The sequence below is a fragment of the Meles meles genome, chromosome 13 (assembly GCF_922984935.1).
Source record: "Meles meles chromosome 13, mMelMel3.1 paternal haplotype, whole genome shotgun sequence".
In the NCBI taxonomy this organism is placed as follows: Eukaryota; Metazoa; Chordata; class Mammalia; order Carnivora; family Mustelidae; genus Meles; species Meles meles.
In genome coordinates, this window is record NC_060078.1 from 29,551,731 (window position 1) to 29,568,000 (window position 16,270).

At 38.0% G+C, this 16,270-nt stretch overlaps 1 protein-coding gene across 3 annotated transcripts in view; it reads right to left on the bottom strand.

Annotated features, from left to right (window-relative positions):
* RUFY2 (RUN and FYVE domain containing 2) overlaps positions 1-16,184 on the bottom strand; it is a 55,708-nt gene extending 39,524 nt beyond the window's left edge. Inside the window, exons 1-7 of one of the 3 annotated variants that reach the window (XM_046027170.1) lie at positions 15,816-16,182; positions 14,195-14,368; positions 10,154-10,271; positions 5,467-5,568; positions 3,348-3,471; positions 3,105-3,166; positions 2,315-2,380 (exon numbers count right to left, since the gene is read on the bottom strand). In XM_046027170.1, the coding sequence (XP_045883126.1) occupies positions 2,315-2,380; positions 3,105-3,166; positions 3,348-3,471; positions 5,467-5,568; positions 10,154-10,271; positions 14,195-14,368; positions 15,816-16,017 (848 nt within the window). In that variant the 5' untranslated portion in view covers positions 16,018-16,182. Of the gene's footprint in view, positions 1-2,314; positions 2,381-3,104; positions 3,167-3,347; positions 3,472-5,466; positions 5,569-10,153; positions 10,272-14,194; positions 14,369-15,815 lie in introns of all 3 variants that reach the window. The other 2 variants (XM_046027172.1, XM_046027171.1) reach the window with 2 other exon arrangements.
* Between the last annotated feature and the right edge of the window lie 86 nt (positions 16,185-16,270).

Here is a 16,270-nt window from a genome sequence, read left to right on the forward strand (position 1 = left end):
GTTTCTACCATCTCAAGCTTTAATAATATAATATGCTCTTTACATTACAATTTAATAGATTTAAACAAGTTTTATGCCAGCCTCAGAAATAAATATTGGCATTTTAGTTTAACTGGTGAAACAAGAAAAATATTTTTTCATTCATATTAAATCATTTTTAAATACAATCATTCTTAGGGAAACAACTTGAGTTTTTCACAAACAGCAACAGGGTATCTGGATGGTGAGACATTAACAGAATGGGACTAAGAAACAGCGGACCAAAGTTAAGAGTCCCTGCTTTTCTACTTTCTGTGTCACCTTGAAAGCTCTAAGACCTTTCTGAGCTTCAGTTTCCTTATTTTTAAATCAGACAATAAAGGTGGCTCCGTGGCGCAATGGATAGCGCATTGGACTTCTAAATCAGACAATAATATCTGTCCTGCCTTTATGTGAGAATCAATAAAACATTAATCAAAAAAGCACTTTTGGAAAATAAACCCTCAAGAGTTTTCTTTGAATGAGGGCTAATATGTGAGTTCCAATTTTTCTTCATCTGTTTTCTATATTTTTTTAAATACTCTAAATATACAAAAACATTCCAACTGGAAAAACAATGAAACATTTTTAAATTTGTAGAATGTACAAAAGTAAGGCACTAGTACTGCTATAAATGAGTTAATACACATAATCTAAAAGAGAATGAGAAAACTCCTTGAACCAAATTGAACAGATTCTAAGATAAACTATTGAGTAAAACAGTGAACTACAGAAGAGTGTAAAAATTATGCTACTTTATGTGTAAAAAAAACCGACAGGAAGGTGAGAACTTCAAGAAAATATATACATATTCTTGTCTATTTGTATGAAGTATCTCTGGAGGCATACACAAGAACCTATTAATTATTCCCAAAGAAGGAAACCAGATGGTTGGATCAGGAAAGAGGGAGGATTTTTTTTTCATGTTCCTATTGAAGTTTTGAAGTTTAAACTATGTGAATATATTACCTGTTGCCAAAAGTGAATAAAGCTTTAACAGTAAGCAAATAAGCAATACAAAGTTGCACTTGGAAATATAATCTCAGAATTACAAATTATAAAATACACATAGATACACATATATTTCCTATGATTATCTTTTATTAAAACTCCATTAAAAAAAAAGACAATGATACAACATAGTTCCTATCTCTCCAAGTTCAGAGAAAGCAAGAGTTACAGCTTCCTAGTTTCTCTAAAATGGAAACTGTTTAATTATATTTCTGACTACTGAATTAAACTTAGAAAATCAGAGAAGTATAAAGAATAAAAGAGAAATTATCCATAATCCCATCATCCAGAGATAGCCATTTTTGCTAATTATTTAATGGAATAGTCCATTTCTAAGTATGTAGCAATATTATTCACTATACCTGTGCTATCTAGTCCAAGTAAAATGTAATACAACTGTAAAATATACATTGGATTGTGAAGACGATACAAAGAAAGAACACAAAATACCTCATGAACAATTTTTATATTGATTAATGTTGAAATGATAAGATTTGGGGTATACTGGGTTGAATAAAATGTATTTTTCAATTAATTTCATGTTTTTTACCTTTTTAATGTGGTTACTAAAAATTTTTAATGATCTGTATGACTCACATTTTATTTCTATTAGTCAGAGCTGCACATACTATTTTACACATAGATCTCAGAAATTCTTCCAAGTGTTCACTGACAGCTTCAATGCCAGTTGACACGATAAGGCAAAAACTCCCACCATGGGAGGCGACAGCCACATTTACACATGAAGCTCTCTGAAGTAGGAAAAATGAATCTGTGAACTATGAAAATGATATAAACTTCCACCCTACCTAGCCTTCTCAAGGATAAAGAGATAAGTTTGAAATTCTGTCTTTATTTTTTTGACCCTTCCCCAGAAATTCTATTTTTAAATTCTCCAAATGTTCTATTTGAAAATCTGACTCTTGGGATACCTGGGTGGCTCAGTCAGTTAAGAGGCTGCCTTCTGCCTCAGGGTCAAGCCCCACATCAGGCTCCCTGCTCAGCGGGGAGTCTGCTTCTCTTTCTGCTATTTCCCCATGCTTGCGCTCTCTCTACTCTCTCTCTCTCAGATAAAAAAAAATCTTAAAAAATAAAATATAAAGTCTGACTCATTTTTTGGAAATGAATTATCTCCAATAATTCTCTGTATTCTTAATCTCCATTCTCTACTCCCGCAACACTTTCTCAAAGATGTTTAGTAGGAACAGAACAAAGCAGACCTGAAAATGGTGAAGAAAACCTCTGAAACAATAGTCACAAATATCCAAGTATCCATAATACTTACTTCAATTGTCTATTTAATTCTTCAACATAATTCTTCTGGTCTAATATGGCAGCAATTTGAACATTCCTAAAGAGGGGGAAAGGAAGCTTTGCGTCAGATGGAAAGGTGTTTACTGGATGACCAAAAAAATGTCTACATCACCTAAAACTGCCATAATGACAAAAAAACGTTATCTTGCCTTTAGAATAAAATTCAAGAATCTTTTTAATAATGTAGCTGTGTACTAATTACATAACCTTTGTTAAGTCTAATATTAGCATATAATACCATTAAAAAGTATATTTAAGAATTCTTGGGGCGCCGGGGTGCCTCAGTGGGTTAAACCTCTGCCTTCAGCTCAGGTCATGGTCTTGGGATTCTGGGATCGAGCCCTGCATCGTAAGAAGCTTTCATCTCTTTTATCACAAAAAAAAAACCCAGCAATTAAAATGGGTCTCAGAAACTACAAGTCTGACCACCAGCCATACTTCACACGAAAGCCACCACCTTCTGTGTGATTTTGTTTTATAAAACTTGTATATGTAAGCGAAATAAAATAAGTGAAACAAAACATTTGTGAGTCTAAAACGAAACCAAGGTTTTTGCTTTGTAGAACTTGTATATGGAAGTGAAATTAAACAAAGCAGGAACTAAACACAAAATAAGGAAATAAAAACTACACTGTCCAAACAAAACAAAGCAAAACAAACGAAAAAAAACAGAAAACTACATTATCAATAGAGGGACCTCATGGTGATTTGTAAAGAGCTACATAAAAAATATAACATGAGAAATAACTTACAAAACATACCTTTCTTTATTTCCAATATCTTCTTCGTTCTTTAAATACATGGAAAAATCAATCACTCCAACCTAAAGTAAACCATGTTATTTTTAGTTAAAGGGGGAAAATATTAGAAGTATATTTAACATGCAACTGAATTTCATTCTTAATTTTTTCTTTAGTGTTTAACAGCACTGTTTACAACTGGATCCAAGAGGAACAGGGCAAACTAAAAACACTCTGCATTTGGTACAAGTCACTTTCACTTACTTGTGAGTCTAAATCTTCTCCCTTTACACATAGGTTAGCATCTATCACATTCAGGCCAACCAGCAGCCCAACAATTACTGCTCCTTCTTCTTCCATCATTAGCGCATGATACTCATAAAATTCACTGCGGAAATTAAAATAAAAACCTTAAAATAAAAATTTAAACACCAAATTTTAAAATCTCAGCCCCATAATATAAACATGGAACCCAATCAAATTTGGTCTCTTCAAATTAGCCTTTCTATACATGAGTAACTCAAACATTTTGAAATGTTAATGTCCATGTAAACACGGTAAAAGAATGGGACTGAAGGAGAGGAAAGAGGAAAAGGAATTTGAGAGACAGAAAAGAGAAGCAAAGAGATATAGATCAAAAGAAAAAGAGACATCACTGAGGCCTAGACTATCTGGGACTCTCAGAAGACAAAGTAACTGTTACTGATTTCATTATAAAAATTTTTATTAGCCTTGACTTTTTAATTCTAGGATTTATCAAGAATCTTGGGATGAAGACTAAGGTAGGGAATGAATATATGAAACATTCCAAAGCCCATGTTCAAATCAATGTATTGATATGTATATTCCAAGTATTCTTAATAATCATCACTTAATGATACTTATGGATATCTATATTCTAAAAAATGTTTAAACAAGAGACTTATGAAAGAAACAGAGAAGACTTGACAATTATGTATTCATAGAACTAATTATCACTGTCTCAAGCCTTCCTCAAGAAGTCCCATGTACTGTTTAGTCACTTTAATTGAGCTTCAAAATATTACTGAGAAACTGCTGGTGCTTAATGTATGGTCATTCTCATTTAACAATGGGAAAACCAAGATGTACAACCACAGTCATAATAACCAGATTCTCCAGAACATCAGACAGGCACTCCAAGAGAACAGGGGCAAACAGAGGGACTGCTATGGGCCACTTCCTCTAACACCTGATTACCATACTTTGAAAGTCTGTCTTAAACATCTGGCTATCTATTTATTTACAATATCTATTTATTTACAATTTATTCAAGACATTAATACTGAAAACAAAAGTTTCAATGACGGTGTTATCAGAGCTATGTTCAGTATTACATTTACATTTTTCAAAAGGATGAATCCATTCTGTGTTAAATAAAAAGCTTCAGAGGTAATCAATGAATGGTCCCTATGACGAGAGCTATTCTTGTAAATGAGCAGATTTCTAGATCAGTGCATAGACCAGACTATTTATAAACTCGACTTCCCATCGACTTCAGCACGATGTCAACTAACAAGTTAATGTTTTCCAGTCATCTTCACTGTGACAATTAACTGCTAGTACTCACTGGCTTTCAATTTAAACTGACAGTTTAAAAAGTGCCCACAATATGGCCAAAACAACAGTTTAGACATTCGGGTTCTAAAACCTGTTGGGGAGCCTGGGTGGTTCAGTTGGTTAAGCGTCTGACTGTTGATTTTGACTCAGATCATGATCTCCGGGTCATGAAATTGAGATCCATGCAAGCTCCGCCCTGGGCACTGAGTTTGTTTAGGATTCTCTCTCTCTCTCCCTCAGCAGCTCCCCCATCTCCCTCTTAAAAAAAAATAAAATAAGAAACCTGTCAAATTAAAGCCTCCAATTCCAACAGAAATTTTTATTTGTAGAATTAATTGTAATTGAGAAAAAAAAATAAAACTAGCTTAGAGGGCACCTGGGTGGCTCAGCTGGTTAAGCCACTGCCTTCCGGCTCAAGTCATGATCCCAGAGTCCCAGGATCAAGTCCCACATTGGGCTCCCAGCTCCATGGAGTCTGCTTCTCCCTCTGACCTTCTCCCCTCTTATACTCTCTCTCTCTCTCTCATTCAAATAAATAAAATCTTAAAAAAAAAAATGAGCTTAGAAATAAAACATATAAATAAATTATCCTCTTACTGGTCAATACAAAGCTTATAGTATTCAGTTTTTAAGCAAATTCATGATCTATATTATGTCCCTACATGATTTTCTCTCTCATGTTGCTCTTTTAATACCATCTTATTGTATTTTGTGTATCCTTCTACACTACATCTTTAATTCTTTTTGGAAAACAGGATAAATGAAATTTTTAAAATGGAAATGAATATGACTTAATGGTACTAACCTTAAGAGATCCCTCTGAATAATTAAGCAACGCAGGTAATCAGCCATTTTTTTTTGCATGAGGGCTAATCGAAGCCATGCTCTTGCACGACCTAGTGGGGTCCTAAAAAGCAAAACCAATTAGTCAGAAGACAGGCCCAGTCCAGGGCGCCTGGGTGACTCAGTGGGTTAAAGCCTCTGCTTTCGGCTCAGGTCATGATCCCAGGGTCCTGGGATAGAGCCCCACATCAGGCTCTCTGCTCAGCAGGGAGCCTGCTTCCCTTCCTCTCTCTCTGCCTGCCTCTGCCTACTTGTGATCTCTGTCAAATAAATAAATAAATAAATAAATATTTTTTTAAAAAAAAGAAAAAAGAAAAGAAGACAAGCCCAGTCCATATATTATAACAGACTACATATTTTATCTGTCAAGGTTCATATTAATAAAGGAAAACTGCAATTTACCATGGTTTGGTCTGTTTCTACAGGTGTTTGGTTTGTTTGTTTGTTTCTACAGTTTTTTAAGCCAGCTGCTTGAGCATGCAAACCAACCCCTGGGAGCTATTTTGGTCTCTAAGGTAAATCTGCACATACAGGACATAGAAGTACCATTTTATGCCTTGGAAGAAATGCCTCTCTAAATACTGAGGATTATCTCTACAAAAGTATTTTGACTGAATGGGTTTAACCGTCTGAGGATGAGTATACAAGGGGTGTCTGGCTGGCTCAGTAAGTAGAGCATGTGATTTTTATTCTCCAGGTTGTGAGTTCAAGATCCATACTGGGAGTGGAGGTTACTAAAAAAAAAAATAAATTAAAAAAAAAAATTTTTAAATGTGGATATGCAAAATGCATCAAATAAGGCAGCATAATGCCTTCGAAAAGTGACATTATATCTGAATTTTAAAAATCATAACAAATTTTAAAAAAAGATTATAAAGCTAGAAGGGCACCAAGCTGGTAATCAAAGAGAGAGAAATCACCAGGCTGTGTGTTATTTTTCAAATGTTTCTCTATGAGGTTGTCCTTAAAAAATTCAATCTCATACTTCTTAACCTGGTGCTATCATTTAGTAAAAGTAAAATCAGATTTTACAAAATATGTATGGTTTTTCAAAGAGAAAGATATCATTCACACTTTTATGTTTTCTTATACAAAGAACGTTTTAGCACGTAGCGTGAGAGGTAAGTTAATCTTCCCTAACAGCTACTGAGCTTCTATGGTTTAGCAGTTGAATGAATACCATTCTTCAGAAAACATTACTTTTGAATAGTTAGCCTTTTATTTATTTTTTTTTTTAATTTTTTTTTTTTTTTTAGATTTTATTTATTTATTTGACAGAGAGAGAGATCACAAGTAGGCAGAGAGGCAGGCAGAGAGAGAGGAGGAAGCAGGCTCCCCGCGGAGCAGAGAGCCCGATGCGGGGCTCGATCCTAGGACCCTGAGATCATGACCTGAGCCGAAGGCAGCGGCTTAATCCACTGAGCCACCCAGGCGCCCCTAGCCTTTTATTTTTTAAGATTTTATTTATTTGACAGACAGAGATCACAAGTAGGCAGAGAGGCAGGCAGAGAGAGAAAGACACAGTAGCAGGCTCCCCGCTGAGCAGAGAACCCCAAGCAGGGCTTGATACAAGGACCCTGAGATCATGTCCTGAGCCAAAGGCAGAGGCTTAACACATTGAGCCACCCAGGCGCCACAAGAGTAAGGCTTTTTAAAAATAATATGAACGTTGTGCTCGCTTCGGCAGCACATATACTAAAAAATAATATGAACGTGTATTTTTCATATTAAAATGACCAAATCTTACATTTCTATTTAAGATTTTAATTTTTATTAACGTATAATGTATTATTTGCCCCAGAGGTACAGGTCTGTGAATCGCCAGGCTTACACAATTCACAGCACTCACCACAGCACATACCCTCCCCAATGTCTATAACCCAGCCACCCTATCCCTCCCCGCCCCCGCTCCCCAGAACCTTCAGTTTGTTTCCTGAGATTAAGAGTCTCTTATGACTTGTCTCTCTTTGAATCCCATCTTGTTTCATTTTCCCCTTCCTTTACTTCCAGCCCTGACTCTCAAATTCCTCATATCAGTGAGATCATGATAATTGTCTTTCTCTGATTGACTCATTTTGCTCAGCACAATACCCTCTAGTTCCACCCAGGTCATTGCAAATGGCAGGATTTCGTTTCTTTTGATGGCTGCATAGTATTCACGTGTGTGCGCGTGTGTGCGCATGTGTGTGTGTGTGTGTGTGTGTGTGTACCACCTCTTCTTTATCCATTCATCTGTTGATGGACATCTAGGCTCTTTCCATAGTTTGGCTATTGTGGACATTGCTGTGAATAAACATTCAGGTGCACGTGCCCCTTTGGGTCACTACATTTGTATGTTTAGGGTAAATACCCAGTAGTGCAACTGCTGGGTCAGAGGGTAGCTCTATTTTCAACTTTTTGAGGAACCTCCATACTGTTTTCCAGAGTGGTTGCACCAGCTTGCATTCCCACCAACAGTGTAGGAGGGTTCCCCTTTCTCCACATCCTCGCCAGCATGTCATTTCCTGACTTGTTAATTTTAGCCATTCTGACTGGTGTGAGGTGGTATCTCACTGTGGTTTTTATTTGTATTTCCCTGATGCCAAGTGATGTGGAGCACTTTTTCATGTGTCTGCTGGCCATCTGGATGTCTTCTTTGAAGAAATGTCTGTTCATGTCCTCTGCCCATTTCTTGATTGGATTCTCTGTTCTTTGGGTATTGAGTTTGATAAGTTCTTTATCGATTTTGGATACTAGCCCTTTATCTGATATGTCATTTGCAAATATAAGATTTTATTTTTAAAGTAATCTCTACACCCAACGTGGGGCTTGAAATCACAACTCAGATTAAAAAGTCACATGCTCCACCAACCAAGTCAGCCAGGTGTCCCTTCTTATATTTCTCTTTTTGAGAGTTATAATTCCCTTTTTCTTCTATCTTTGCTAAAAATCACTACACCCACTATACCATTATAAGAAACATCAACCGTGAACATCACTTGATATTTAACTCTAAAAACTAGATTTGAGGAACATGGTTGGCTCACTCAGTCAAGCATGCAATTCTTGATCTCAGCATCAGAAGTTTAAGCCCCACAGTAAGCGGAGAGATTACTTACAAAAATAATAATAATAAATAAAATAAATAAAAACTGGGTTTGGGGACACCTGGGTGGCTCAGTGGGTTAAAGCCTCTGCCTTCAGCTCAGGTCATGATTTCAGGGTCCTGGGATCAAGCCCCGCATCAGGCTCTCTGTTCAGCAGGGAGCCTGCTTCCTCCTCTCCCTCTGCCTGCCTCTCTGCCTACTTGTGATCTCTGTCAAGTAAATAAATTTTAAAAAAATAAATAAAAACTGGGTTTGAATCCTGGCTCTGCCACTTATTAACTGTTAACTCCTCTGACCTTTATTTTTCACATCTATGCAATTCTTATAATAATCTCTACCCTGTAAGACTGGTGTAAACACTAAATAATTCATGTAAATCAATTATTTTATTACCCTGAGACAGTTCTTACTAGCAGCCATTTACTTTTATCATTCAATTAAATACAACTTGGAAATATTTGGATTTTGTGTTAACAGCCAGAAAACACTACAGTATTCCTTACAACATGTAAAACCCTCAGGCACCTGGGTGGCTCAGCTCAGGTCATAATCCCAGGGTCCTGCGGTTAGTATATCGGGCTCCCTGCTCAGGGGGTAGTCTGCTTCTCCCTTGTCCCCTCCCCTTGCTTCTCTTGCTCACTCTCTCTATAACCAAAACAAAAAATCTTAAAAAAAAAAATGCAAAACCCGCAGTTATAAAGCTAAGAGAAAGCAAACTGGTAATCTGACAGAAAATGCTAAGAAAAAAAAAAAGGGTCATCTCATTCACAAGAATTAAGATAAACTAAAGGAAAACATAAGAACTTAGCCTTAACAACACTTTATACCTTTATTCAGCTCTTATAATATTTTGTATAGATTTGTCTAGTGAAATGGACAGGTGACACTATAGATCCCAATTTTCAGAGAAAGAAAAGTAATTTGCACAAGCCCCATATATATAAATGGCTTATCTGAGAATTCAAATCTCCTGGAGTTAGTCTAAATCAGTCTTCAACAAATAGTTACGGGCTGCCAACCAGCTTACTACTGCAAACTAGCTTAACACTCAGGAAACAGAAATGCATAATTGATACATCCTATCTTAAAGGGACCTGCAGTTTCCTGCAATATAATGTAGAATTGAAGTGGAGTGAATATAGCTATAGGGTATAAAAGAAAAAGCAGTTAATTCTTACTGAATGGACTAAGAAATCTCATAAAGGAAATGAAATATTAACTGAGCCATAAAGAACAGAATTCTACTAGGAAAGAATGGAGGAAGACTACTTAAGGCTGAGAGAAGATAATAGAGTGTGAGGTACTTTTAAGGAACAGTAAATACACTTTTGCAGTTAGAAATTAACAAGTAAGGGCGCCTGGGTAACTCAGTGGATTAAAGCCTCTGACTTTGGCTCAGGTCATGATCCCAGGGATCAAGCCCCACATCAGGCTCTCTGCTCAGCAGGGAGCCTGCTTCTCCGTCTCTCTCTGCCTGTCTCTCTGCCTACTTGTGATCTCTGTCTGTCAAATAAATAAATAAAATCTTAAAAAAAAAAATGAACAAGTAATAAGCTTACTTACTTAAGACCAGGTAAATCGCGGACACTGGCTCCTATTTCCTCTGCTTCCGGGTACAGCTTTTCCACCAGTTCCAAGGGGCCCCAGATAGTTTTATTATAACTCAAAAATGATTTTCTTACTGGAAAAAAAAAGTATATGTAATGCATACAACTTCAACATATAAAACTGTAATAATTTATTTTTAAATATTTAGTTTCAACATTTCTAACTTAAAATACAATTGCTTAGAGACTTTCCTCTCTTATCACTACACAGCACTGTTGATCAGAGACCTGTTCATCAGGGTCCTGCTATTTTTCCTTATCAGAAATATGCAAAGAAGAAAGAGAGAAAGAAAATAAATATGCATCTTGGCCATTCTTCCTTATCAGAAATATGCAGGCAGGTAATTAAAGTAAAAAAAAACAACTGGCCTTTTTCTTTACCAGTACCAAAACAAAAAGGCTGGCAGCCCTAGCAGGTTAATCTTTATCAGTTTATTAAATAAATCAAGGACAAATAAAAAGTTATTTTTAACATGAAAAATTGTGACTTATTTTATTCTGAGAATCGGACAACATAATACCATAAATCACTATATATTTCTTTCTTAATATTGTCCAGATCTCCTGCAGATCAAGGGCCCCTATCATACGTACCACCCAAGGACAATCACCAAGATAGTCAATTTTTCTTTGCTGGGTGGGTGAGGGGGATCAATCAACACAAAGTAGCTTCACAAGGATTCATTAAGACAAGCCTATGATAGGACTGTTAGGACATGCCTTATGGTATTTTGTGAAGTAAAGGAAAATAAACTCAGAGAAGAGCTTAAACTTTATTTGGCCATCATTTAGCAAATTCCATTTCTGCAACCCAAGAGAAAACAAAGATTAAACGTTTTTCAAAAAGCAAATTAAAATTTGGGATGTCTGGGTGGCTCAGTCCATTAAGCAGCTGCCTTCAGCTCAGGTCATGATCCCAGGATCCTGGGATCACGAATCCCGCATTGGGCTCCTTGCTCAGTGGAGAGCCTGTGTCTCTCTCCCTCCGCCTGCCGCTCTGCCTGCTTGTGCTATCTCTCTGTCAAACAAATAAATAAAATCTTAAAGAAAAAGAAAAAAAAAAAGAAAAGCAATTAAAATTCAACGTGTTAAAAAAATTAAAATTAAAAAAATTAAAAACTAAAAACAAAAAAAAACCCCTAAAGGTTGTTAGATCAGACTGGTGAGTTTCTGATGTACTGAAAGAAGCAAAAACCTATAATATCAAGAGTGGGCAAAAATGTGGGTAAACAAACACATCCACTGATGTCTGATAAATCCACAAGCCCTTCATAGAAGCTATTTACCTATATCTTTTGACCTAGGAATTCTACTCCTAGGAAGCCTATCCTAAAGAACAACTATACAAACACATACACACAGAGATGTTCTAACAGCACAATTTTAATAGTAAAAAATAGGAAACAACCTAAGAGTACATTAAGAGGAGAGCAGTTAAGTAAGTTTTGGTATACATATACTATGAAATTTTACAGAGCCATTAAAAATGTGGGGCGCCTGGGTGGCACAGTGGTTGAGCCTCTGCCTTTGGCTCAGGTCATGATTCCATGGTCCTGGGATGGAGCCCCACATCGGGCTCCCTGCTCAGCAGAGAGCCGCTTCTCTCTCTCCCTCTGCCTGCCACTCTGCTTACTTGTGCTGTCTGTCAAATAAAAATCTTTAAAAAATAAAAATAAATAAATAAAAATAAAAATGTGATAAAGAACTCTATGTAAATGGAAAGATCTCCAAACCATATATCTTTTTTAAAAACTTTTTTTAAAACAAAGTCACAAAATAATAATACTTATAGCATAATTCTATGCAGAGTAAAAGAAAAAAAAAAAAAAAACCAGAAAAGAGCCAGAAGAATGACAAAGATTCCCTTTAGGGAGATAAATGGAAGAGAATGAAGGAAATAGTTTTTGCTCTAGGTGCTTCTATGTTGTTTGAGTCATGTACAAAAAGAAATCTCACTATTTATATAATCTAAAAAAATTACTTTGTCTTCAATTAAAAAAATAGTGGAATCTTAAAAAATGAAACAAAAGCCAAACTCAAAAACAGAGAAGAGATTAATGGTCAGCAGAGGCAAAGGATGCAGGTAGAGGAAATGGGTAAAGGTGGTCAAAAGGTATAAACTTCCAGTTATAAAATAAGTAAGTCGTAAGGATGTAATGTACAGCATGATGACTACAGGTGATAATACTGTTGTATGGGGGCGCCTGGGTGGCTTAGTCGTTAAGCGGCTGCCTTTGGCTCAGGTCATGATCCCACGGTCCCCGCATCGAGCCCCGCATCGAGCCCCGCATCGAGCCCCGCATCGAGCCCCGCATCGAGCCCCGCATCGAGCCCCGCATCGAGCCCCGCATCGAGCCCCCTGCTCAGCGGGAAGCCTGCTTCTCCCTCTCCCGCTCCCCCTGCTTGTGTTCCGTGTCTCTCTCTCTCTCTCTCTCTGCCAAATAAATAAATAAATAAATCTTTAAAAAAAAAAAAAAAAAAACTGTTGTATATTTGAGTTACTAAGAGTAAATCTTAAAAGTTCATCATAAGAAGAAAAAAAATTTTTAAGATTTTATTTATTTGACAGAGAGAGAGAGATCACAAATAGGCAGAGAGGCAGGCAGAGAGAGAGGGGGGAAGCAGGCCCCCCGCAGAGCAGAAAGCCCGACGCGGGGCTCGATCCCAGGACCCCAAGACCATGACCTCAGCGGAAGGCAGAGGCTTAACCCACTGAGCCACCCAGGCCCCCAAGAAAAATATTTTTCACTATGTATGGTGATGGATATCAACTACACTTCCTGTGCTGATCATTTCGCCATACATAAAAATATCAAATTATGTTGTGTACCTGAAACTAATATGTTCATTCTATCTCAATAAAAAGTTTTAAATAAAAAAAAAAGAAATGAGTACTTTAATAATATCACATAGGGTTTCTCAAATTTTGATGCCAAGGATCTTCTGGCAGTACATTTTATTAAAATTTGAAGTACATTTTAATAAAACCATGTTTATGTAAGTCTCCTTTTGCGCTGTTTACATTTACCCCTAATTTCATGTACCTTAGTCAAAACTTCTAGGCCTTCCCAACTAACCCAGGTTCCTAGTATACCCACAAGGAAACAAGCTTCTTTTAGCTTTAGAATAGTCACTTTGGGGCGCCTGGGTGGCTCAGTGGGTTGAGCCGCTGCCTTCGGCTCGGGTCATGATCTCAGGGTCCTGGGATCAAGTCCCGCATAGGGCTCTCTGCTCAGCAGCGAGCCTGCTTCCCTCTCTCTCTCTCTGCCTGCCTCTCTGTCTACTTGTGATCTCTCTCTGTCAAATAAATAAATAAAATCTTTAAAAAAAAAAAAAGAATAGTCACTTTAATATAAACCCTTACATAGCCCTCTGCACAGTTGATCCAAAGAACTAGACACCAAAACTACCAACAACTGTTTTTATGATAAGTAAAAGAACAATCATACAACATACATTAAATACCTAAGTCTAATTTTACATGTAACGATAAATCAGTGTCAACTATGTAGAATATTATCATTTATTATATTATTAATATCATCAATATTCTCATCATTTCCAGGGAGAACTTACATTTCTACAATAATGTAATCCAAAAGATAATTTTTCTAGATACATTCCAGGGGGCCAAGGAGGTTTCTATTTCAACAATTATTTTAATGTATTTGTTCAATAGGGTTCAAACTAGTAATAAGACTTCATACTGGAATCATTAAGCTTAAAATTTTTTAAATAACTCTACAATTGTCCTAGAAAACAGAAATCAGTTCAGAGTATATTGAGGAAAAAAAAATAAAATGTTTTTACAAAACACTAACTAGGCATTTTGTGAAGGCAACTGATTAGAAAAGAAAGCACCAAGCCAACCCACCCAGTATTTTTAAATGTAAAGTAACAATAATTAAGGCCTCAATAATTAACACATTTTCAAAGATGTCTAAGATGGAAATGGTGGGATTCTAAACTTAATTAGTTCTTTAAAATCTCATGATACCTTTAAGACCGTGTTTCAGACAATGTTCCATAACAACAAAGAACTGCTGCAAGGGGGGATAGTCAGAATCCAAAGTGCGGCCAAAGCTTAGAGCAGATTCAATGAGTCCTTTGATACTCAATTTAGCCATGTTTAACAAGTTTGCTCTCTCTACAGCTGTGGGGTCTTTTGTAGCTGAAAGCACAAGAAAGGAGTCCAACATCATTTGCAAGACATGACATTGAAAAATACAGAAACCCTTTCATTCCCCTATAAAAGCAACAATGGTTTGTTTTTCCTTGGTTGACAAATTAGTCTCCCTAACTAATCCACACCCCTAGGTAACTTCTCTTCATCTCTCTCTCAGTACCACAGAACACTACCATACCCACCCCAGACAAGTTTATGAATTATTCTCAAGATCTTGCAACTTGGTTATTTTCTAGTATTTATTTTACTTTTGTGGCACGTCTTCAGAGAGAACAAGTTTGTTTTGTTTTTTAAGTTTTTTTTTAATAACTTTTTTTGTGGAGATAAAATTGGAATAATAAAATAACATATTTAAGAATCTCATGCAAAACGTGTACAGCAGGCATGGTCGAAGGATGAATCTCAAGGCAAAAAAATGTTCAGAATAAACTGGCAATAAAAGGTGGTTACAATTCCAAGATTACAATATCATCCATAAACATAATGGGTTAAAAAACAAAAATAACGGAAATACAGGAAAAGCCATTCGATTCTTTCACTCATTTTAACCCTCTTTCCATCTTGTATTTTCATTGCAACTGTAATTCTATATTGCATAACTCCTTTATCTTCCCAGAAGAAATAAAAGCAGTCCTGTTTCACATTTAAGTTCCTTGCCCTTCTACACAGCTGATTCAGTCAAAAACTAAGTTAACAGATGCACTTAAAAAAAAAGATTTGTAATTGATATTTTCAAATCACAAAAAGCTATTTTTTTTTCTTTCCCACAGTGACTGGCAGGAATATTTTCAGCAAACACAGATGACAAAATGAAGTGCAGAAAAATGAAGCACTTCGTTTAACGTTTCATAATCTCTGGCAAATTTACTAGTCTAAGTGAACCAAGCGTCTGGTTTTCCTTCACTGAACAGAAGTCCAGGGTTCCCAATGATCTAGTATTCGAGTTCTGAGCTGATACCTAAGGTTAAAGCCTGACGCGGCATCCTAAGCAACTAAAAATGCAAACAGCCACAATCGCTATGACCAAGCTGGCTGGTGAAAAATTTGCACACACATCATTACTTCAAATCTGCAGCGTGGTATGATTCCCTCTTTTTATCGGAGGGGGGGGGGCACTTGATGTTTCATAATCTGTACCAATCCTCATTTTTCACAGTGCCCATTACGATCCGTGACTTGCGATGCGACAAGGAGACAAAGGGCGCATCTGCAGCTACTCCGAGGCGGGTCCATGCTGGGGGACCCTAGCCCCAGAAGCGCTTACACGCTGGCCGCGCCCCACCCGGACTAGCAGACATGTCCCGCTGGTCGCACCCCAACAAGGCCAAGGGCCAGTCCCCGCATCTCGCCCGGGTCTGGAGCCCCCCTCCCTCCCCGCAGCAAGGCTGCCCAAAGGGCTCAGGGCGTCCCAGGACCCCCGCGGAGGGCTCACCCGGGGTCCTGCGCGACATCGCTGCACCTTTCCCGCCCTCGGCGTCGGGCACCCAGGCCAAAACCTGAGACGCGTCTTCCCTCCGCCACCCCCAAACCTGAAAAGTCATCGCCCGTCCCCGACTGTTCCACCCCGGGAGCGGCCCCCCGGCCAGCCGTGTCTTCGCCCCTAAGAAGCCGTCAGACCACGAGCCCTCGGCCATTAGGCCCTAGAACCCGGGCGGGAACCAGAAGGAACCGGGGGCGGCCGCCCGTTGCCATGGCGACCCCGGGCGCCCCCTAGTCCCCGGCTGCCCCCGCCCAGCTCCAGACCCGGGTTCGGGCCCGAGTTGCGACCCGGGGCCTCGGTGCCCACCACCACCAGTCTTCCTCTCCCGGCCTCGGCCTTCAGCCTCCGACCAAGAGCCCGGCGTCCGCTCTCGGTCCGCTGCCCTTACCCATGGCGTCGGCGGCGCG